The 25,597-nt window shown below is 37.2% G+C and overlaps 1 protein-coding gene across 11 annotated transcripts in view; it reads right to left on the bottom strand.

Moving 5' to 3' along the window:
• The window catches only part of trol (terribly reduced optic lobes), a 67,535-nt gene that overhangs the window by 28,605 nt on the left and 13,333 nt on the right, over positions 1-25,597 (bottom strand). For 4 of the 11 annotated variants that reach the window (XM_065223070.1, XM_065223081.1, XM_065223073.1 and 1 more), the window contains 17 exons: positions 23,567-23,692; positions 22,882-22,953; positions 22,630-22,644; positions 18,587-18,720; positions 18,425-18,518; positions 15,869-16,252; positions 15,403-15,809; positions 15,059-15,343; positions 14,032-14,996; positions 13,857-13,974; positions 9,647-10,708; positions 9,315-9,578; positions 9,089-9,254; positions 8,652-8,825; positions 942-1,084; positions 707-881; positions 65-641 (listed from right to left, as the gene is read on the bottom strand). In XM_065223070.1, coding sequence (XP_065079142.1) covers positions 65-641; positions 707-881; positions 942-1,084; positions 8,652-8,825; positions 9,089-9,254; positions 9,315-9,578; positions 9,647-10,708; positions 13,857-13,974; positions 14,032-14,996; positions 15,059-15,343; positions 15,403-15,809; positions 15,869-16,252; positions 18,425-18,518; positions 18,587-18,720; positions 22,630-22,644; positions 22,882-22,953; positions 23,567-23,692 — 5,161 coding nt within the window. The remainder of the gene's footprint in view (positions 1-64; positions 642-706; positions 882-941; positions 1,085-8,651; positions 8,826-9,088; positions 9,255-9,314; positions 9,579-9,646; positions 10,709-13,856; positions 13,975-14,031; positions 14,997-15,058; positions 15,344-15,402; positions 15,810-15,868; positions 16,253-18,424; positions 18,519-18,586; positions 18,721-22,629; positions 22,645-22,881; positions 22,954-23,566; positions 23,693-25,597) is intronic. The other 7 variants (XM_065223074.1, XM_065223079.1, XM_065223076.1 and 4 more) reach the window with 5 other exon arrangements.

Genomic DNA, 25,597 nt, shown 5'->3' with positions numbered 1-25,597 from the left:
CTGTAAGTAAAATTGCATGGATCATTCAATGATGCAACTTGAAAACCGACTTTCAGGCACGCACAAATCTGGTCTCATTGGTGTAATTATAACGTCCACGTAGGAAGTGCGTTCACGGCCGCTGGGGAAGATTGCAGTACAAGTATATTGACCAGAATTATCTACTGTAGCGTGATCGATGATGAGCAATTCGTTCTGAACATAGCTGTTTCTCGGTAGACTAGGTTCTCCTGTCTTGGCCCATTTGATTTGACCAATCGGTTGGCACACACATGTCAGTGTGATCTGTTCTCCAGATCGGCCTTCATAATTGTCCGGGTTAATCTGTACAGTCTCTTGCGTAGGCTGGGTTGGTCTTGATTCACGCACATAGACCTGGAGGATCTTATCCGATTCGCCTATGTCGTTGCGAGCTGAACAGCGGTAAGTGCCTTCATCTGATTTTCGGAGTGAGTTGAAGCGCAGCAATCCATACTCAATGATCACATTCGAGGAAAGTGGATGATTGTCCATTCGTTCCCAGGTAATCACAGGTGTTGGGAAGCCGGTTCCCGAGCAAGTTACGTCAGCTGAGCGGTATTCTTCGAGGTTGATATAATCTGGAGAAATGGTCACCTCTGGTTTACGCTGAGGTGAACCTCCTGATGAAAAACAATCCGAAGAAATGAGATTTCAATAAAATGTCTACAACAAAATTTCTACAGACCTTCCACGGAAACAGTAACCTGCTGATAGGCAGTATCCGGTCCACTGCCCGCTTGACATACATAAACACCGCTGTCGGAGATTTGTACATTGGTAATGATGAGGGTGCCACTTTCAGTGTAGGCCGATTCCGGCATTCGTCCCCCTACTCTGTCCCATCGTACTTCGATAGGTCGCTGAAATATCGGGTCTTACGTTACTACTTGAATATGCTTCTTCATTAAATAATATTTTACCTTAGATACAGTATACCGTGCTGTACATCCTAACTGAATATTACGTCCGACCTCTACGATGTGGATGGTCGGCGATGCCACAACAACCTCGATGACTGGAGGTGGCGATGGACGGAGTGGAGGCGTAGGAATGTCGGTATATCCTGTGTTCATTGGAATATAATAGATTAGAATGGCGATTTTATGCAATGGGCTCAGGACTGTTAGTTACTTCGAAGAGATCATTAGTAGTAATAAATAATTAAATCTCTGTTAGGTGGCATATCTAGGAAGCTTATTGAAGTGAATATACGATTATGTTGTATAAACAACATTGATTGATTGTTTTAATGCTAATGTGGAGGTGGAAATATTGGTTTTACGTAACATACATAAATGACGTAGCATATGAGGGGGGTGTTTCAGCCATGTATTAAGTATAGCAAAATACGCTACGATGAGGGAGGGGGTTTAAAATTGGTAAAAAAACATGCTACGTCATTCATGGATGGTACCTTAGCACATAACCGAGGTAAGAGAGTAAAATCGCTCCGTATCGATACGTTGAATACAGCAGTTATACCATGAAGCCTTTCTACATATTCACAAGTATGATTCCTGTCGGATCAAAAATTCTTAAAGCTTTGGACGGTTAGTTGTGTAGTGGTTGTAATCGTGACAGGAATCACACGATTTGATATTCCACGCTTCGATGATCCTTTTGATATCGATTAATGGGAGGTTCACTTTATAGACATCTGAACTAAACGAAAGAGGGTAACAGTCTATTGATGAGGAATACTTTTTGAAGATGGTAAGAGGAAACATCAATCATTATAGCGAGTGGACTGAAGTCTTGGATGAATCGAAGTACTAACGGTTTAAGAGTAGTGAAAAGTTTAGTTAAAATATGAAACGGTTGTTTTCATGAAAAAGAACAAAAGAAGGTAGATTATATAATTCCATGTGTTTTTTTTTAGTTCGCATAATTTTCGACAGATGTCTGGGTTGTCAATGAATGCAAGCAACTAGTGGAGGAGAAACACCCCTATGGGTCTGAGTTCAATCCCAGCCGAGGTCGATGGGATATTTCTGAGGCATAATAATCTCTGGTCACGTCTTCCTTCGGAAGTGGTTCCGGCCGATGTGTGTTGAATGGGTGCGATATCCTACGAAGGTGTGGAAGCCGTCAATGGATGGTAAACGATGTCCGTCGTTGATTGGCACTAGATTGCGGAACAAAGACCGACGTTAAATAAAGGAATGAAGAAGAAGAAGAACGCGAGAAGAAGGGTGAGAATGTTGCAGCTTCGCACTCGAGCAAATGAGGAGCTTTGCGGACAAACTAGGAACAGAAAAGGTTTGTTTTTCGGAGGAAGAAGCATGAAACGCCAACAGGAAGACTGCAAAGGGAAGGAACAACTGTACTGCGTTAACGATAAGTTCAATACATATGTGCTGCAAGCGGAGACCTAACTAGACGGAAATCTGCCTACGCACGAGTTTGCACGGTGGAAGCAAGTACTATGACGTAGTACTCGCAGAAGAAGATAGGTTCCCAATCCCAAACCTACATGATGTCGAGAAGGAAAAAATCGCTTGAAAAACAATAAAGCTGTATTCAGACGTGAACGGTATTGGCACACGCGGGGCGAGATTTGTGTTGGTAATAAGGCTGAGGCAAATAGACTTAAGAATTTCATAAGGCTCGTCTTATAAACAATTCATATGCATTTCATAAGCGTGACTTATGAATGATTTTCGTGTAAAATCAGGTAGCTCCCAAGCGGCCATGGTTCGGTTCCCGTCTGCTCCGATTTATTATTTTACTAGCTGAGTGTGCCCGGTATTGCTCGGGATTCAATATTAGCTTGAGTTTATGCGCCGATTTAAAAAAAAAGCATGCTATATTGTACGTAGCCCCCCCCCCCTATTATCTAAGGGGCTACCCCCTATGATTATCTCCTTATACCCCCACACTCGCCCCCACAGGCCTAATTTGGTTCCATTTGCTTGATTAGTTCTCGAGTTATGCTGAAATTCCTGTTTCATTTGTATGGGAGCCCCCCCTTAAAGAAGGGGGAGGGGTCTCGAACCATCATAAGAACCTTCCACGGTCCCAAAAACCCCTGTATACAAATTTTCACGCCAATCGGTTCAGTAGTTTCCGAGTCTATAAGGGTCAGACAGACAGACAGACAGACAGACAAACAGAAATTCATTTTTATATATATAGATAGATTGTCAACATTATTTTTAATAAGGCAACTCAATGAAATTCTTTTGTCTCAGTGTAGGGAGAGAGAGAGAGAAAAGCACTAGTTGTCTCTCTCATACCAATTAAAATCTAACTCCGCTTCGCTCATGCACGCTCAGGTATACGTTAAAGCTACTGGTGTTTTCCAACTACCAAGCGAGTTATTATAGTAAATACAGTGGTGAAGCACAGGGTAATTACCATGATTTGGGAGGAGGAGAAACAATCTACAAAAAGGATGACAAGTTAGATTGCTGCAATTACAGCGTGGTCACACTATTGATTGCCGCCTACAAGGCTCTCTACCAAACACTATGGCTCTGTCTATCATCCAGAGTAAGAGAGTTCGTCGGGCAATACTTACTAGGCAGGATTCATGGGTGCCCGCGCTACCACAAACCAGTTTTTTTTTTGCAATCAGGCAGGTTCTTCAAAACATCCGCAAATACTACCTGTCACTAGGGCGCTTCATTTAGCAAAAAGTATTTGCTAACTTTGCAGGCCCTTTCCAGTTTGATTAATGACTCAAAGAGTTGATTAAAGTTTAGGGGTCGCGTAAAAGGTTTAAAATTTGGATGGATATTACTACTGATTTTAGTTGTCGAAATGGTGTCGAAGTTAATATGATTGCTATGAGGCTAGTCATAGTTCGGTAGCAATTCAAGAGATTTAAATGCGAAAAAATGACAATATATTGTAAATTGTTGGCTAAATATCTGCCTGATACAGTAATGAACTGATTTTGTCAGCCCTTCCACGCATCAGACATTTATCTTTCAATAATTTAACATAACCGTAATTCCAAATCTTTCTCATTCATCTTTAAGATAGATGTTTAAGGTATACTTTGATTAAAAAACCCATGGCTTTTGCAAAACATTAAAAAACATTGAAAAAGGGGGCTGACAAAATCGCGTCATTACTGTAACAGCATCAATTTCATCACAGAGCAAATCCACGTCAAATAGCGAGAAAATAAACGAATTTCAGATTTTACTTCTGAGAATTCCATAAAACTTCGCATAACTGTTCGCTGGTATGTGCTGGAATTCGACTATTTTGAATTTTGGCCTAATTTCTCAAAATGGTGTATTCGATATTTGTCAATAAATCATAGCATGAATACGGCTCATCTAATCGAAATTACATCTGAGAAAAAGTTGAAGAAAAAAGGCAAATTTTAATCAAAAAAGGAAATGAAAAAACATAAAATACCATAAAAAGTACTGCATATACTATACTGCAAAAGATTTTTAAACTTATGTTTATGTTAGAAAGATTTTTGAACTTATGTTTATTTGAAACCCGAGCAAAGTCCAGCATCAAAATGAGAGCAAATTGAAATCAAGTTTTGATATCAACATCAAACTGAAATCATAATTTGATTTCAGTTTCGCAATTCACAAATTTGATACCAAATTTTGTTTTTATTTTGCTGTACATTTGCTCTTCAAAAATATGTTGTTGCGGGTTTGTTTTCATTGCCTTAGCATAACATCAAATTGAATACTTGTTTTGTTATCAACAGGAAAAAATTATATCAAATTTAGTTTTTAGTTTGCTCTCACTGATAGCAGAAATAGTTTTCAATATGATGTCACAGGAAGATTTTTTTGCTCTCAATTTTGATATTTTAACCGTTAAAACGACCAAAATGACAGCAACCTGAGTAATCATTATCAGCGAAATCACAACATCAAATTAAGATTTCCATTTGATCTCAGACTTTGCTCGGGAAGCTTATCAAAATTAAAAGATTGAAGGCTGAAGCCATGCAGATTGGACTCATTAACCCATCGAAGACGTAATATATGAGAAGGAAGCTCATGAAAAATGAATCAATGAAATCGATGTTGTTGACGAGTCCGTGTGTTTGGCCTCACTGGTGATAGCCGAAAATGTTACCAACAGAGAAATGTGGAAATATGCTTAATTTGGACTCCGTAAGACGCTAACTAACTAACGTGCCCTTAGCAATTTTGAATGGAAGGTTTTGCTTGGCTTGGAATCCGATTGGTAAATGACAGTGATGAATACAGTGAGCTAGGGCAAGGTTATTAGGCAAAACGGGTCATAAGGCTCAAAACGATTGGATATGCTGTGCAACAATATGCATCAGCTGGCATTTTTTTCAGCATCTCCTTCTGAAACTTCAAAAAATGTTCATAATTCCGTATATTAAAAAAAATCCAGGTTTGATCATGACAAGAATATCAAGGTTCTGCACTTAAAACCACAATGCCAATACTTATTTATTAAATTACTAACCTAAGCTAATGTTGATCTGATATCTTTTCTAGTTTATGATTTATCATAGCAGATTTTTCCTACTTTGAGATATCAGTGGTTCTTTCGAATCAATAATTTTATACATCTTGTGTGAACTGCATAGTTTGTTCCCGTTTTGGATGCTCATTGTTTAAACCGAAGCCATCCAGATACCACCAAATGGCAACCTAATGCCACAGAATCATTCAGTAGTGGATGTACGTGAAAGCAATTTTGTTTATAGAGCATGGGACATCGAGGGTAGAGAAGCAAACATAAAGCGAGTCAATTGGTGAAACCATTTTGGAATCGTTTTAGTAACGAGAATAACAACAGCTGTAAATCTAAAGAGACGAAAAACTCTCTACAATAAAGACTTAGAACAAACAGTTGTACTGTATTGAAATATAGGAGATTGTGGGAAAGATTACCATATGGAGCAAGATGGCATTTCTTTTATTCTTAAGGTATTCTTTGGGATTGTTAGTGTTTTGCATTGTTATTAATCATTCCCTATACTAGGAATATTTTTGTAACGTGTTTTGATGCCCATATACCAGGGTGGCCGCCTTGCCCCTTATGGCCATCTTGTCCTACTTTCCCTTAGATCTGAATAGAACTAACTATCCACACTCGATTTCTGTTTTCTTTTGATTCCTTAATTCCACATTTAAATGACTTCTGAGTCAAAAAAAAAATGGAGTTTTCCGGGTTATGCCTGTGCCAGAAATGTCAGGCAATGTTACATCAATTAATTTTGGTACAAATAACTATTTTATATCAGTTGCCCCCGGCGTTGCACAGGAAATTGAATTAATATGCTACCATACTTCTCAATCAATGATACAGCTAAGTAGACACAAAATGATCTTAACAAATATTAAAAAAAAAACACTTAAATAGCTTAAACATTCTTCGAGCGCTAAAAGGATCTTTAATCGCTAAAATTACGCAGCCTTAAACGCAAACAACTCGCCGAAACTGTTTAAAATCTCCTAAAATATCTACCATAAAACGCCAAAATGACCTGCAAAATGTCAAAACGGCTTTGAAGCGCTAAAAACAGCAACAACATTAAATGATAAATTTGTCTTAGAAACAGCCGTCCAACTTCAAAACGACGTTAAAAGTTCTGTTAATAGTGTTTAATGCAAGAATAATTTAAAAAAGCTCAGTGTTCACTCGGCTGTCGACAAAAGCAGGCCACTCTCGATGTGTGCTACGCGATCGTCTGTTTTCTCGGCAGCAACCATTGTGTGGTCCTCCTCATTGTTCTTCATCAGCAGTTCTTTCGGTCGATGCGTCGTCGACTTTGGAAATCAACCGTTTCGTGATAAGTGTGTGAGTGCTGACCACGTTTTGCGTCCATTGCTGCAATGGACGCGCTCTGACCCTCGTTGGCGCACAACAATTTGCCATACAATGAAACTACTAGAAGCGGCTCCAGTTCTGATGGAGGAGGCTTTTTGGATAGCGGAAGATAAAGTGTTTATTGTGTTGTACCTTTTGACTATAGTTTTAAGATGTATTGTATAGTGACCAAGAATCCTCGGCTCTGTAAAGTTAATTCGGTTAAGTCTTATCAAATAAATTAATAAAAAAAAAAAAAAAAAAAAAAAAAAACGATGTATAGGTCATTTGAAAGGTATGGAATATAGCTTTCTTGATAGGTACAATACAATTTTCACTAAAAATTCTTCCAAAGTTACAACACTTTTCAAAATTTACTCTGAAGAATCATGGTTGATTATCTCAGAATTGGGTTGGCCAAATTTTGAAATTAAAGTAGTAGTAGAACCCTTATTTTATACCCCGATGCTTTTGAAAAAATGGAGGAAAATTTATAAACTATTTAATTTATAAGAATATTTATTTAAGTCCCCGATCAAAAAAAAATGGGGTTTGACTGTTGTAAGTTAAGGTAAAATGTTACTTAAAAAAATATGTTAAGCCACTTACCGCAAATCTAAAATCGGACGGAAAACAGCAAAGATATGAACAAAAATAAATTTCATGTTTTTTTTAGGATGCCCCAAAATTTTGAGTAATGACTTGAATACATATTTTCATGATTCAAATATTTTCAAAAAAATTCCACCATATTTTCTCAACTGGAGCCCGTTGGGTATTGAATTAGGGTTCTACCACCACTATAATTTTAAAATTTGTCCGACTCAATTCTGAGCAAATGAGTCATGATTATTCAGTGGAATTTTTTTTAAATGTTGTAACTTTAGATGAATTAAATAATAAATTGAGCCATTCATGTACGAAATGAGAGATTCATTCAATTCCTTAAAATGTCCTAAGGAGAACAAAAATTGAACTTAAAATAATAGAGATATGCACAAAACACATTTGCATGTTTTTTGATGGTGACCCTAAACTTATGATTTTTGCACAAGTAACTTAGTTGCTATCTCTTTTTGTTGGAAAGTTATAAAGGTTCAAATATGTATGTCTAAAAATGGCGCAGTTGGATTTTTATTTGCATTTGAAATGCAAAACTTTCTTTCATCTGCGGCGAAGGTCTTTTTTATTGAACTCATTTAATTAACTTTTGAAAAGGACGATTTTTTAGAAATGAGTTTACTTTAACGGTGTCTTTAACGATTCCCTGGAGGGTCAAGGCTATGACAACTTTTTGTAGCAGTGCTATTATTTTCAGAATGATTCTGGCGTTTTAAGTTTATTTTAATCTTTTAAAGTGCGTTGCGAGATAGTTCTTAATGCTTGAGAAGCTTCAAGGAGCGTAAAATATTAGAAATTGTTGTGTGATTTCATCAACGCACTGACATTAACAATTTATATTGCTCATGTAACTATTTACAGGAATCTGAATAGAATGAATCGTCACAGCATTATTGGTAGTCAGCCAATTCAAATTAAAGGGGAAAGAAGAAAGTTCTATTATTTTTTGGTTCCTAGATCTAAAGTTATAAATGGCTATTTTCATTTGCTAATGAAACGTTGTCCTAAAACGACCTAATTCTGAATATATACATGTGCCCTATATTTGGGACACTTAGGCCAACATTGAGGACATTCGCCCTATTATACTTAATTTAATATTTAAAGCGCATGTGTACAGCAAACATTTTCTCGACGGACATTTTCACAGGACACGTTCACAGTAGAGATAGTGTTGATGAAGCCAGATAGTCTGAAGTTTAAAGTTTAAAGGTAGCGGAATATGCAACAACAACCTGTGTTTGATCGCTTTATCTTATAAATGATTCCAATTTCTACGCCTTTGTCATCGTGAATTTGATAGCGATCGTAGCTGCCACTTTGATTGTAGAACACGATGGCGTAGTCAGAGCAATTGATCTTTCGACCTATTTTATGTTCGGGTGGATTTAAGAGAGAATCGAGTGGTGCTAGAATGTGAGTAATGTTATATGAAAATAAAAGATGATACAAATGAAAATGAGTGTCTTGGACTGCTGAATATCGTCGAAAAAAAAAATCGATAAATATTAATTCGCATAGAATAGTTCTTACCAAACTGAACTCAAGTGCCTTAAAGTGCTAAAAATTAGTGCATGTAATGACACATGTGATTCATTATTAATTAATAAAGTGCGTTTAAAAATAATTTCTGGAAACTTGGAGTGTCAAATTGAGTTGAGTATATACTTACGGCTATCACAGCTTGGGCCAGTAAATCCTGGTAGACACTTGCATACTACATCTCCTCGGCTATTGATTTCACAGGAGTCGGCATTGTTGCACGGACATGGCTTGCATACTCCGGTCATGCCAGCAGAGCGATCAAACACATCCTTATAATGAAGATCGTCACAAAGCTACAAAGGAAATCGGATCAACACATGTTGATAAAATTATTTAGAATATGCTACTCATACCTCGCAACTGGTTCCGCGGTATCCTGGAGGACAGCGACACACTTCGATCTCATCGGCAGGTCCTAGATCAGTGTGCTGTGACACTGCGGTTCCCAGTGCAATGTCGCTGATTGACGATCTGGTTGTGTAATCGCGTACTGTTGCACGGACCAAAATATGATCCAGTTTGGAAAGCACGGTCAAAAGATCGTTTCTGCTGGCTTTGTAAGGACCTCTCGGTCCGAGTACAGTCCAGTAACTTTCCAATAATGGGACGGAATAGACCTGTTTTCGTAAATAAAGTGTTAGCTAGTCGAATTTTGGTTACAACAAGTTTGTCAGTCTGTACTTACTCCGTCCTCGTAGTGTGGTCTAGACCAGAACACTTTCAGTCCGTTGCCGATCAGAATAATATCTTGATCGGGCTTTGGCTCAGAGCCAACAGTGGATTGTGCGATGGTTAAATTCGCTCCATACGAAAGGATTTGGTTTCCTAACAATCGTTCTGGCAAACTCCAGTAGTATGTGTTTCTATCTCTAAAGTTGTAACTGATTTCATTCATTTGCGGGGCTACGTCAAATCCATCTGAACTTAGCACTTGTCCATCTCGGTTTGTTAGAGTAAACTCTTCTTCTCCGGTGATGAATAATGGTAAGTCTTCACGGAACAGACGAGATTTACTGCATGATTTGGTTACTCCAGAACAGAAGCATTCCCGGCATCCATCGATGTTGTTAGCGTTCAAATCAAATGATCCTTCGCGGCATTGATCGCAACGATATCCCTCAACCAGACGCTTGCATTCACAGCGGTCTTCGCATCTGCCTGTAGAACCTCTTTGATCGCAATGTTGACAGTTGACATGGTCCGTCGGTCTATCGAGTGTGCAATCATAAGCCGTTCCACCAGTGGCGTTTCCTACAAATGGCGGTTGACAGTATTCGCAATCATTACCGTATGTGTTGTGTCGGCAATTGAGGCAATCGCCGGTAACTGCATCACATTCATCCGAATGGCCGTTGCATTCGCATTTCTCGCACAGTCCAAGGTACAATCCACCGTCTCCCTTATAATATCCAGGTTCACAATCCTCACAGGATAGACCGATATGTCCTTCGACACACTGACACTGCTCAACAGGCCATGCCCGGGTTGCCAAGCCATTATTGTGTTCTGATGCTATATCTAAGCTAACATGTGATAGCGCAGCTTCATTGGAGACCGTATTGTAGGTGGCCTTGATGAAAATGTCGCTCACATTTGCCAGTGCCATCAGGAGATACGGGCGAGAGGCTTTGTTTCCGTCTTCATAATTCTGCCAGAAATCTTCCAACACAGGGACGGCATAGGTACTGGATCCGATTGGTGATATACTTCCATCAGTTCGATAGTGATGTAATTTGATTTTGTTGCCCTATAAGAAAATAGATGATTTCACAAAGTTATCGCTTGATGTCCCCAAAATCCATTATAAAGAATGTTCGCATGAGCTTTCATGTTAACCACGAAGTAAAAGTGTAGGACCTCAGCTCTCAACGAAAAAAAATAAATAAATTTGAATATAATTACCTAACTTTTTGAGAATGGCGTGGATGAATAAAAATAAAAAGAGATAACAAAATTATAAAGTCTGTTAAACAAATCCGATGAAAATTTAATAAAAATCATACAATCTGCCGCAACAAATAATCTAATTGTCATAAAATGATTGCAAATAGCTGTTTCAGTATCTACCATCAAATTGAATCAATTTGCATCTATGAGGCATGAGCTAGGGGTAAAGTCTGTAACTTCTCTATTTTCATATAGGGGAAAGGTCGGCTTCGGCAATACCTTAACCTATTATCGTCAGGGGGTAAACAACGTCCTTTAGAGCTCAATTTTTGCATGTGGATACATTGTGTTTCAAAGCATCTATTTTCCGAATTTGAGCGCTCTAGGACTTTATTTACTCCCCTGACGATAATAGGTTAAGGCATTGCCGAAGCCGACCTTTCCCCAATATGAAAATAGAGAAGTTCCACGTGACGAATCAGATCAAACTTTTTGGGATGTTCTATCCGCCATAATTCAAATTTTTCCTCACCATTTTGCCTTTAAAGACTTCATTTTGTTCTTCAACTTTGCCTCAGACATAATTCATAATTTTGACTAGAGCACGGTATCTTTGGAAGAAAAACATTATTAAAAAAAAAAAATAATATCGCTGAAACACCTACTAAAAAAGCTTACAGCCCCCTTTGATATGAGACTAGTATGAACATGTTCTATAGGAGGGTCTAAACAAATGAGGAGCACTTAAGATTTCGTTTGGGGGGTGTTTCAGCGATACTGATTTTTTATAATAATGTAGACACCGTAAGAAGTGAAGCATTTTCAAGACAACTGACGAATTGATCAGATTGTACCCTTTTAGATTTACATGAAACTTTTCATAATTGTTCGCTATGGGCATTCATTCACCCTAGATGACCTTGTTGCATAAAAAATCCCAAATTATGTGTTATTTTAAACATTATAGCATCAAAACTGCTAACTATTCTATTCAATTTTCAAAATGGAAACATTGACAGAAATGGTAGAGGATCAATGGCTATTTTTGTTGCGCAGAGATTTTGTTATTCTTTCACAGAAAACGGTTTATCAAGTCTAAAGTATTGATTTCATTTAAAAACTACAAACATTTAGAGCGAAAAAAAGTTCAATTTTTTCTAAAACTATATGTTAAACGACAATTTAAAAAAGCAATTGACACAGTCTTCAACTAGTGGTGGTACAGGAGATACTCAAAATAACTAGGATAGGCAATTTTTTGATCAACTTTAAAGTGTCGGAGGTTCCGAGAGCAACCAATCAGGCCAATGATCCATTTGATGTTTATGGTAAGCCTATTCATGAAACAACATGAAGAGAGATCTTTCGCACGGCATGGTTTGGTGTAAACTTCCAGTTTTTTTCTGCTACATTTCCCCCCGGGGCATTCCAGTGGTTCCGAGAGCGGCCAATGTGATAAATGATCCATTTAAAGTCTATTGAAAGCCTATTGATGAAAAACCACGAAGAAAGAGCTATCGCAAGGCTTGTTTTGGTACAGGGAGTATGCCGTGGCTCCAAGAGCGCTCAATGTGGTCAAGGTTTCATTTGAAGTTTATGGAAAGCCTATTTATGAAGAAAATATGAAGAAAGAGCTGTCGCACGGCATGTTTTGAGGGATTAAAAGATCAATTGCCCCTGATACAGGTTCTCCCGGGTGCATGCCGGAGGTTCCGAGAGCAGCTAATGTGTAAAGTCTATCGATATTGATAAAAAAAATATGAAGAAAGAGCTGTCGCACGGCATGTTTTGAGTGATTAAAAGATCTGACCGCATTCAGAACCTTCCATCAGAAACAATTCCAGGGAAATTACCATATCTAGGTTGATCATAGGCCGAATTTAGTTCTTGGCATATCTTTCGCTTTGGAAATGGTTCTTATTTCTGTGTATTCACTAAAATAGATTTTTATCCGGCATCCTATAGAAAATCTCTGCATAAATTTAGCTAGTTAGACAAGCCATCCGGAATATCTCCAGTATCCGGTGACCATTGTTATTTTCGTGGCTACACCAATCGGACATGATTTAGGGATTTGATGATCATATCCAAGGATCTTTAGGAATAATTTCAAGGGAATTTAGAGGATGATTTTTTAGGAAAGCTAAATCTGAGGGTTAATTTCAAATTAGTTCTTAGGAACTCCAGACTCCAGGTGAAATATAATAAAATTCCAAGGTAGTTCTGAGTAGAATTCCAAGGGTATTGTGATCCTGAGTAGGATTCAAAGTAAATTTACAAGAGAATTCTGTTGAGCATTCCAAGGCAATTCCAAACAGAACTCAAAGAGAGTTCTGATTAAAACAACAAAGTAAATTTGAGGAGATTTTTTAAATGATTAGTGAGGAGAACTGAAAGTAAATTCTAAGGAGAACTCCAAGGTGCTTAGGTGAAGGTGAAGGTGAAGTAGAATACCATGAAAAGATGGAGAATCCAACTTGCATTCTGAGGATGATACGAAAGGTAGACACTTAGAAATAACCAATTTTGCTCGTGACGGAATCCATCTTTCACATAATGGATGAGACGTAAACAAACATGTAACATTAAGTGCTCCGAGACTGAAAAGTTCGTTGCTTGACGAAAAGTATGTTTGATTGAGCGGAATTTTGCGTCTGTCAAAATTTACGCTCGTATATGTCAGTGTCAGAGCACCTAAATTTACATGATTTTGTATTTAGAAAAAATAAGAAAGAGAAGATTTGAGGAATGTTTCATGGATATTTTCAACGAAGTTTTGAGCTAAATCTCAAAGGAAAACTATGGAGAATTTTAAGGTTGATCCTGTAATCATCTTTAGAGAGCTCTAAGAAGAGATTCTGAGGACGATTTCAAGGAGGGTATTGTGAATATTTATAGCACATTAACTAATTTAATGATCCATAATGTGGTGTGAGATCGAAAGACTTCAATGATAATATAGCGACGAGCTCGTATTAAATTTGGCATGAAGAACTCAAAATACTTACACTGTGCAGCACAACGTCTGGCGAATTATTTCTCGAAGCACCTCCGGAAGAATGGGGTGTGTAACGTAGCGTATAGTTTAGGAAGCCTCCGTATGTTGTTAATTTATTGCCCAAAAATCTGTGTAAATTGCAAATGAAGTTATGTTCGAAACAATATTGCACGTTTCAATCTTACTTGGCAGGAAGTCTCCAGTAGAAGGTGTCATCGCTAGTACCGAAGTTTCGATAAACAATCTCGCGGCTCAATGCTGGCAAGTTAGAAGCAACGATTTCCGGATTGGTGTAGTCAGATATGAGAGAAAATCCTGAACGACCATCATTGAAGGCAGCTTGCAGCGTATCTCTGTACAAGCTGGTGCTGGTGCATGTTCTGGAGACTCCCATACAAAAGCAATCAACGCAGCCTTTCTCGTGCATGAAGAAGTGTTCTGCCATGCACCGATCACAGTACAGTCCAGTAACTCCAATCTTGCAGACACATCTACCGTCAGGTAGTGCTCGTTGTGTACCTTCTGGATTGCAATTAGAAACAGGCGCTGGGAAACATCCATCGCCCATTGGGTTGCCCACGTAGCCTGCAGCACATTGTTGGCATCTGTCGCCAGTGTAGGCTCGGTCGCAGTTGCAAACTACATTGTTACGACTATCAAGACTGCAAGTTCTTGCTCTGGACTTGTCTCCTGATACTGGGCAAGGGCATGCCTGACAAGGAATACCCCGATTGGGATCTCCGTAGTATCCTGGGCGGCACTCTTGAGCTTTCGGAACACATCGTCCCAACCAAGAGCCACTGCTGTGTCGATCATATCCATAATCACAATTCTCACATGAAAGTCCTCTGTATCCTGGTGGACATCTGCACTCCTCTACCAAGGTAGCGGAACCTAATCCAAGGTTCTGATTGGCTGCCGAATCCATTGAGATATCCAGCAACTCAATATTTCGCTCAACTCCTTCAACGTACAGCATTTTGATGAGTAGACTTTCAACATTTGCCAAAACCATCATGATGTCCTCACGACTAGCCATAGTACCGTCTTCTTTGCGCCATACTCCGGGTAAGAACGACGCTGTAACCTGATTTCTTTCGTCCGGATAGAACGGTGCGTTGTGATTGTAGAGAAGCACGATACCATTTCCCTAAAAGATAATGCCATCGTTACAGCAACAGTGATAATGATAAACCAATCAAAATAATTCACCTTAAGGATCATGTCGGGAGCAGTATTAGGGTTACCGGTACCATCATACTCTACAGTATATCGAACAGATCCTCCGTAGGATTTAAGTTGATTTCCCTTGTATTCAATAGGAAGAGAATAGTACGGGATCTGTCTGCCAGGCACAATATTCGCCAACCTTAACTGAACGCCGTGTCTGGTTACGGCTAGATCATGGTTACTGAATTCGCCCTCAGCTATTTGACGCTGTCCAGTCCAAGGCCCCTCTACGCCGACAATGGTGAGAGAGGTGACTGGTGGTCGTAGCTATTATAAAAAAAATCAATTAATGTTACACAATACTGAACGATTTGGAATAAACTCACGGCGTATGTGAAGAGATCAGCACTTTTGCATTGATTGGACACTCCGAAGCAGAAACAGTGGATACATTCGCTGGGATACCTAGCTTTGCTGTTGAAGTAACCCGATTGGCAAATAGTATCGTTGCCAGTAACAGTGACAATTGCATCAGGCGACACGAAGTGTGTTCCCATTGAGTTGATGATTTCACAAGAGTAGGCACCAGAATCGATTACCTGCATGTCGTTACAGGTAAGCACTCCGAAGCCGTTGTCACTGACCGAGTTACACTTGTCCGGAACATGACCCCAGTTGAGGCGCCATACGATGAGTGGAATAGGAATGCCAGTTGCACGGCAAGTAATGTTCAGGATTCCACCGGCAGGAATAGTTAGCGAAGGTGGAGGTGGTTGGATTACCGATGGTGCCACTGTTAAGAGACAAATGATTAATGCTTTGTTTATGACAAACACAGAACATTATGCTTACTGCAACCGATTTCGTCCGACTTGTCTAGGCAGTCCGGGTGTGAGTCACATTGGAAAGATTTCGGAATGCATTGGCCGCTTCTGCATTGGAACTCGTCATAACGACAGGCGGCATCTGGTGGTAAGGTAGCACAATTCTCTTCATCAGAGTCATCTCCGCAGTCAGACTCACCATCACAGCGCCATGTTTTCAGGATGCATTTATTGTTGCGGCATTTGAACTCGTTTGGCTCACAGCGTTGAGATTTACTGCACGCCGTTTCGTCCGAACCGTCCGTACAGTCAAAGTTCCCGTCGCAAATTTGAGACTTGGCAATGCAATCACCGTTCATGCAAGTAGCTTGTGTAACGGAACATGCTGATGGAGGGCGTTCCGCAGGATAATCTGAAATAATGTCCGAATGAATATGTGTCTGTGTTTTAACTATGGCCTAATAAAAGAAGATCACGCGCATGAATCCTCCGTTTGAAGTTTATAATTGGTATATTAATCTCATTATTTTACACCCAAGTAGGAGGTCATGCAGAAAGAAGGGCCTTTGATTTGCTCTGCAGATTATCTACTTTAAAAAATTTAACAAACAAACGTTTGATTAATGCAAAACTGTATTCAGTCGTTCACGGACCAATGATGATATGCATTTGTATTTCTATTTGAATTTGGTAGCTACTTTTATAATTATTTTTGGAAAAATGAGAAAATACTGAGAAGCAAAATACACATGATCGGCAGGAGACGAGATGTTTGCGAATTAAATGGGAAACGGATTTGATTGCTACACAGGGTTAATTTGATTTTCCACCATTATTTTGGCATAAACGGCAACTATAGGTACATAACTATTACTGGAACACCTACACTACAATACCTTGATTCAAAGTTGTATGGGATCATCCAGCAATGACGTGGCATATTTTTGACAAATTTTAAACCCCCCTTCCACATCGTAACGTATTTAGCTATACCTCATACATAGCTGGTCACATCTTTTGAAATCCCCCGCCCTCCCACTCATATGCTACGTCATTTATGCATGTTCCATAATGATAGGATCAATGAAGACGAATTGAATTTCATCTTTGAAGTTGGTGTCTGATACAATTGTACAAATAATGTTTAATTAAGCAAATAATCGACAAGTAAATGTACCTTTAAAAATAATAATAAAATATGGGGTTTAAGCTGAAGGGTGTTGTACTTGTACTTGTACTAAGTTCACAAAGATCTATGAAGTTTCTTTAAATTTGGCCAGTTCATTGAGCTTTTTCGAAGCTCTCTGAAATCAAATGATGTTCTCTTACCTTCTACGAATTACCCTTGCCTTCTAAGAAGCACCATCCACCAGTTATATCAACTCAAAATATTGAATACCTTCCACAGCCAGCATATTTTAAAAGTGGCGGTGAAGACATGCGAAGAAATTTCGCCGATCTCATTGAAGAGTCATTCTAAATACACCTTGCATTCCTGACCATGAATACCAAACTAGTATTCTGGCATTCTATACTCAGAAAAGTCGATTAATTTCCAGCCCTAAAAGTTCCTCGACCGAACTGGGAATCGAATCTACTACCTCTTGGATGGAATGCCGTGCTTTTACTATTTAGACGTTCAGTAGGCCCCATGTTGGCTTTATTTTGAATAATTCAAAATTACAGATTAAAATCTTTAAACACGTGTCCAATTCAGCTCTTTATGCAAAATTTAATTGCAAGTTCATTTTACAGCAAAAAGGTTTGAATGGAATGTAAACGTTCAATCTAGGAAATGTGTGGCTTACAAACTTACATGATTTCATAATTAACAGAAACTTGAGTATTTTTTTTTTCGAACTGCGTTGGAAATTGTTTTAGATGGAATTCTAAATAATAGTCTGCAGCTAGTTGCGGTAATCAACATATAGTACAACATAAAATTAATTCTTATGTAGCTGAGAGTGGGCACACTTGATCCACTGTTTTAATTTTGGATGTAGGTATCTTATCGGATAAATCCTTTTTTTGATTCGTTCACCACATTGACTTATAGTGAAACTCTTTATGTAACTTTGTAGATTAAATCCCAGGCTTTCCCACGAGATTTTTTGAAAGATGGCAACAAAACCTCTTATTTTAATTTGGAAACTTGATAACGTCATCCATTTGACCTCACAAAGAAACATCGACTGATAAAAATATCCAACGGCCGTGACGATCGGCATCGAAACAATACAAACACTTCCACAGCATAAAGAATGTCTTTTCTTTATTTGTGATCCAGTATTTAAGCAAATTATAATTATATCATTAGCAAGTTTTTTTTTACTGACCATCATTTTATTCATCAGAAGCGTGAAAAGAATGGTGACATCAATTATCTAGCAAGAAAAATATGTAACCCCACGTAGTCAAACTTTACCTAGTCCAAAAAATTCAAACCCTATATGCGGTACCGTACCATACTTGATAAAACTATTGCGATTTTTTCTATACTTGATCCTCCATGCTGCATTCCGGTGGTTAAAATTAACATCATCATTTATATCCGTCTGAAAAATATCGAAACAGTAATACTCACATCTTTCAACGATCAAATGCACAGTTTTGCTGCTGCCTGGAGTTGATTTGGGGTATCCGACAGCCTCGCAAACGTAATCACCATTATGGTCAAACTGGAAAAAGAAGAGGAAATAATTTTCAAGTCTCAGAACCTGCAAGATAAACCAATTGTACAACATACTCTAATGTTAGGTATTTCCAATCGACCGTTCACATCACGCGATCCAGCCGGGAGTGGTGCTCCGTTTGCGCGAGTCCATCTGACCTTGGCCCGAATGGCACCCTCATCACGACATTGGAAGACAACCTCACGACCTGCAATTCGAATGTAACATTATAGCCAGGTACTCATGAACAATTATTTTCAATGACCCATATGTTTCCCATGAATATGTGGGTTGCTGAAATAAAAAAGGTTTGGTGATTGCTTACATAATAATAATAAGTAAAACAAACAGTTGATAAGATTTTTAAGGTTTCTCATTAATGGGCTGTTCACACATATGCTAGTTATGCTAGTAGCTTAGCCAGCTCAACCAAGAAGCACGAATTTCAGTTGTTCCTGAAATTTCATGCTGGTAGATGCTTACGCCCTGTTTACATTATGCTGGCTACTTTTTAGAACAGCGCTAGCAAATTAGCACAGATGTAAACTCCATATTAAGGTTTATTTATAAGTAATAATTGAGGTTAATGTGTTAGTGTATATGTGCTGAGTTCACCATGATTTTTAGTAGTGTGTAGTTTTTGTTTTTGTTGTTATTTTAAATGTGAATCTTATATAATCCCGGTTTTTTTTTGCAAATTTGTTGATTTTGATTTTGAAACACATACTGAATGTGTCAGTAGACGATGTTCTATTTACTGATATTGATAAAAGTAGAAGTAAAAACGATGTACCGTATGAACACGCTGCCAACTACCGGTCGGGTTGTTGGTCGCTGGTAACTAAATGGCCATCATTTCCAATCTGGCTGTAATGGGCAGTCATGAATACTTGACTAAGCGACCCAGGACGAGCAACTGGACTTGTTTGAGATGTGACGGAATTTCAGTCTTCGAAATGCCACAATGTCCACAGCTCTGTCAAGGGAGTTAGTGACCAACATTCTACCAACCGGCAAGACTTCCGGTCAAAAAATCACCACCCAAAACTATATGGACGAAAGAAATGAAATATGGCCAGGAGGACCCCACAACTGAAGCTGGTCATAGAGTGGGGTGAAATGCGAGTGGCTAGCGGCTGGGAGTGGATGTGCAAAAGTGGGCTCCCACACACTTAGATTTTTTGCCAAGATGGGCACCACCGGCAGCGCAGCATTTTTTTTTTGCTGTGTCAAAAATGTCATTTTCATAACTAAATACCACATACGAGCCAAATAATAATGGGATATGAGTAACGGCAAGCAACAAGATAAAATTGTTTGAAAGATTAACTGCAACAATGGCGGTTGATAACATAGCTTGAATGCAGGGTGGCCACTGAACCGGGAAAACCGGGAATCGGTAACAACCGGAAAAAACAGGAAGCAACAGGGAATTTAATTTGATCCATACCATATTTTTTATACCTATAAATCACATAATAACACTAGCTCACAAATAAAAGTAAATAAAAAAGAACTTCAATGTTTGACCCATGTTTCCTACGTAAAATCGTGCGAAGTCATGGAAAATCGCAGTAGGATAGTTTTCGAGATACAACTGAAAATGAAATTTTACTAAAATACACATATCTCCGGCTGTAATGAAACTATATCAACTATGTTAACGCCAGAATTGAGAAAATTTGATCAGCTAAACACCATTTGTCAGTGAGATTAGTGGTGTTTGTTGTTAATTACTAGTTTGTTGATTTTTTAAAATCTTTGAATTTTACCAAGAAAAATTGGATTTAAAAAACACACTAAAAATGTTTGTAGTGGTTGTACCTTGAAGCCAGCTAAAAAGCTAAGAAAATGAGATATGAATGGGAAAATCGGTTGAAATTTGAGGAAGTTATGATCATTTTTGTGATCATAAACGCTAAACGCTTAGTTTTTTCTACCCAGCTCGGCTGTGCAAATCTCGGCAAAAAAAGTTTTGCTGAGATCTCAGCAAAAGTGATATTTGATTGCTGAGTTTTGGATAATGCTTAGCTGAATCTCAGCAAACAAATGAAATGTTTGCTGAGATCTCAGCAAAACTTTTTTTGCCAAGATTTTCACAGACGAGCTTGGTAGAAAAAACTAAGTGTGTAGGACCACACATGTGAATTGGGAACTAGTATAATCGAATTCTATTAATTAAAAAATTAGGTCTAGTAGCTCGAATATTTCTCTTTAAACCTGGAATATTCCATAATCCAGCTCTGTATTATAAACTTTTCGATAGTATGGATAGGAACCAAAAATTAAGTATGAGATGTGATAAGTTTCCAAAATGTTTCCAGTGAGAATCCTAAACAAAAGCACGCATTATCAAAGATACCCCGTTTTAGGTACATGATTTTTTTTTGCTATCTCAAAAGTTGTTTGATGTCTGATTTCCGGCCTTTTGAAAATAATTGATAATTTTAGAACCTTGAAAACTTTTCATGTCACAGAATCTACAAAATTTCTTCAACAAACGGCAAACAATTTTATTTTGTTGTTTCCACCGTACCGATCAAGCTATGCATAAAGAGAGAGAGAGAGAGAGCGTTTGTCATGACAATCGCCGCAAGCGTTGTTATGTCTCTATATTGTTGCTTGCTCTCTGGGTTTTCATACCATGATCACCAATTCGGTTCCGGAAGAGTGAAAATGAGATATTTCTGTTACATATGTGTTTGGATATTATGTTGTTATTGTACTGATATTGTTATGTATGTATTTGGACCAGAATTATTGTTTCTTTATCCCTTAAGAAAGTCCAAATCCGGGACCGCATCGCCGGAACAAGAACATTGTTCGTTTGATATGCTATAAGACTCCCTAGCCAGAATCCAGCAGATCAGTGGAGCATCAACTATTGGTAGAATTTTTTTTTTTACTTGGTGAGATTAGTGTTTACATAGAAAACGATTGTTAAAACAATCAACATCTAATTCACTAATATTTTATTATTTTAAGTTAATTCTCTACGTAGGGGAAATGGATGTAAAGTCAGCCTAAATGCCCCTAATTTGGGCCCATAAATAAATTCAGCAATCGACTAAATTTTCAATAGCGACCAAAAATATCCGTAAGTACCGTCCCAATGATGCGTTCATCTAGATAAAATTGATAAATAGCAGATTTTTAGTAATGGGCCCAATCTTAGATCGATAGGCCAACATTATAGCCATTTCCCCAATATCACCAATTTTAAAATTACTAATTTAAAAAAAAATCCGATCGACAATATTTTATAAATAAAATATTAATTATAATTAAAAATGCATTTTTGCTTCTGAAGAATAGACCTTTTTGTGATAAAAAACATTTATCAATTGTTAAAAATAAGGTACAGTGAAATATTTTTTTTTTCTTCTATCGTATAGTTTTTGTATTTTTAAAAATTTTGTTATGTCATTTTGATGACACGGTTGGAAAAAGTATCCTAGATTTTCGCTAAGCGTGATACTTAAATATGTGAAACAAAAATTAAGTAAAAGAGTTTAAAGTAAAATCGCTAAACACGAGGTTACTAACGAATAACTGTTACCCACATTCATCAACGTTCCCCCGACTAACTTAGTTACTCGAGTATTTTTGTGTTTGTGGGTAACAGTTGCTGATTTTGTGCGTTAAAAAACAATTACCCATCAACTGGATATGAAGACTTTTTAGAGAGATGGGTGCTTCCCCATACAGCAAGCAGAGTTTTCGGGTACCTCGGGTTCATAAAATTGGATACACAAATAGGATACTTCAATTTTAGCGTGAGTGAAGGAGACAAACAACTCAAAAGGAAGTAAAAGTGAACTGACTGCTGGGTACTTTTTTTTACCGTGTAGAATTCTTAAATCTGACAGAATGATTTAAATCTGAATTTAGCATGCCAAACCATAACTGGTCTAATGAAAGGTGTGGATTAATTATAGAATAACTGTCCTATTACACTGATATGAACAACTTTTATGCATCTTCTGCATTACCATCAAAGTGTTACTAGTAAATTTGTTGACCCAATTAAGATTTCACGATGAATCATTTCGGTGGAAACAATGATACATGCATTCCAATGCTAACAGCCAGCATGATATTGGAATTAAAAACTTACCCTCAATTATCTGTCCTGTATTGTTTATTAGTTATTTTACGAAAGTAAGTTGGAAAGGAACAATAGATTAGAATAGAATGCATTAATTCAGTTAGAAGCTTAATTACTTTAAAATGTTAAATAATGTTTCAGCAATTTTGTTGCACTTTATAAATTTAGGCAAGTGTCATCAGTTGTGTTGTCAGATTATAATTGATCCAGATTGTAATTTACCAATAAGAATTTGCTTAAGTTGATCAGACGAATACTTACTTTCTTTGATAATTTGTTCATCTGGATATGTCCGAAGATTCAATCTTCTGTGTCCTTCGCTTGGTGTAGTATCTTGTTGAAGTAAAATGAAAAGACGAGAAAAAATAGAAAAGAAAAATATTAAATTTTCGGCTAATTGACGGTGATAAGACACACTTGTTGGTGAGAGTTTAAATCATTTTTCAAAGCGATCTTTTAGTTCCGTTTTTTTTTAACTAAATGGATAGGTTTAGTTTAGTTAATATGACATTGTTTTTGTCTGTTCTTTGTGTTACCGGTACAAGCCATCACAAATTGTTTTCTGTTATAGTAACTGACTCCGTTTCGCGTGGAGAAGTTGTGTCAGTTTTATTAAAGGCTATTAAGTATGTCACTAAAAAACAATGGATAACATTATATTCATGTCACGTTTCTCCTTGCTTGTCATATTTTACCAAACATCTCCTCTTATCCTATATCGTGACATACTTTATGCTATATTCTGGGCATGTGATTATCAGCAACTGTTTTTTTATTAGCTCATTAGTTGTTTATAATATGTTTTGTTCAATGAAAAGGGTTCAAAAAAATATTGTATTATTATTATTTCATCCGGTTTTGAAAGTCAAATGCATCCAATTGATTAAATCACTAATTCACCCAGGAAAGCACGCGTTTAATGCAATCTTTACCGTTCAGCACTTACAGTCGAAACAATCTAGTTCATCACTTGTATCGAACGGGCAGTCAACCACGCCGTTGCATCTAAGAGATCGCGGTATACAAGGGCCATTTTCACATCTGAACATGTTACGATCGCATCTTTCACTGTCTGTTCGTTTGATTTGAGTTTTGAAATGGATTTTTGTGCATTGGAAAAAAGGAATGTGATTAGGAACATGAACATGTGAGATGACAAGAAATGTGAAGAGAGAAAATGTGATTTTGTTTGCTTGATGATAATTGGGACTGATGTTTATGAATATTTTGGAATACACTATTAAGAATCATTGATGTCATTTGACCCATGGTATTTATATTACAATTTTGTTAACTGTACTACGGAGCAATTGTTGTAATTTTTATTAGATGGGAATTTTCATCCCAAGACTGCAAGAAATATTGTTGCCCCTAGATTATAGTTAAGCAATAACAATAATTTAAAAAAATAAGTTTTTGATTAACCGGTTACACATGTTGTAAGAGGGCAAACATATTAATTCTAAGGAAGTCCTAGTTTTAAAAAATGATGTTGTTGACGAAAATGCCATATAATTAAAAAAATTTCTATCGTTGTATTTTTTTTCTTGATATTTTTATGAAAATTTAGGCAATTTTCTACAATTCACTACTTGACCAAATTTGTGCAGGTCATATAATTCACAAAAAACATCTTTGATGTGCTCCCTAACTCTAAACAACCATGAAGTTCCTTGTGCTTATTTTAAATTCATTATATTTATATGAAGTCTTCTTTGAAATACAGCAAAATTTATCTCAAATTTTCAGGACATCCCCATTCTCTTAAAAGTTTTATGAGCTACTCTGAAGTTTTCTGAACTTGTCAGAGATATTTTCATTTTGGATCTTTACGTTGGCGATGATAAAACTATAATCAGCACTTTTTCTTGAAGACTTAAAAGCCGAGACAAATTACTATTTTTTCAAGATATTTAATGTTTCCTGAGAGACTTTTCTGAAGCTTTCGCTGCTTCCTTGAAGTTATTAGAACTGCCCTAAATATCTTTAAACTTAAATAAAGCTCTGGAGTTTATTTAACTTCCCTGAAGTTCTATGGATATTGTTGAAGTTCATAGAACTTCTTAAAAGTTTTTGCAATTTCCCTGAAGCTGATGGAACGACCTAGAAGTGCTCCAAGCTTCCCTGAAGTTCCCGAAATTTTATAGAAGGTCTTGAAACTTCTCTTATTAACCTGATGTCTGTTCATGAAACTTCTTAAAAAATCTCGATATTTCCTATCATTCTTCCGAACTTCTTAAAAGTTCCTAAAAATTTTGAGGACCACCCTGAAATTCTTTAAACACTGAAGCTCTCATTACTCTTCAGATGATGTTCCTGATATTGTCCTGAAATTGATAACTACTGTTCCGTGAATTTCTCTAGGCTTCTGTGAAGTCTCAGAAATTTTTATTAAGTTCTCTAAACTTCTCTGAGGATCTCTAAGATATCTTTAATTTGTGGAAAATCTTGAAGGTTCTCATTATTTTCTTGATATTCATGGAACTGCCCTGAAGTTCTCAGAACTGCCCCAATTTTCTTGAATTGAAGTTAATCGAACGGCTCTGAAGTTCTCAAATTTTTCCTGCAGTTTTCGGAAGTATCCTAAAGTAAAAAAAAATCGGTTGTTCATCGGATTTTCCCGAAGAGTTAATTTTTTACTGAGAATGCCGTTAAAACAAGTAAGTTCTGAAGTTTCTTGTAGCTCACGGAATCGGCCTGATGTTTTTGAAATTATCTAAATATTGCAGATGTTATCTAAAGTTCCTGAAATATCCTTGCAATTTTCGAAGCGTTCGAGAAGTTTTGTAATTTTTTTTTATAAAGAGCCTTGATTTTCCGTAATGAACGTATTTTAAAAACGTTTTATAATGTTATTTTACACAAGAAACAATTTATGAACTATTTTTAACCGTTTTTTGTGAAAAATTAACACTTTTTGTTGTCTCTGGTTGCGAACATTTAAAAATTTTGCATTTATCATTAGCTTTAAAAAAAT

Source organism: Ochlerotatus camptorhynchus, unplaced genomic scaffold, assembly GCF_037179485.1.
Source record: "Ochlerotatus camptorhynchus isolate MF236.1 unplaced genomic scaffold, CSIRO-AGI_Acam_v1.1 ptg000184l, whole genome shotgun sequence".
Taxonomy (NCBI): domain Eukaryota; kingdom Metazoa; phylum Arthropoda; class Insecta; order Diptera; family Culicidae; genus Ochlerotatus; species Ochlerotatus camptorhynchus.
This window is presented reverse-complemented; position numbering and strand designations above follow the sequence as displayed.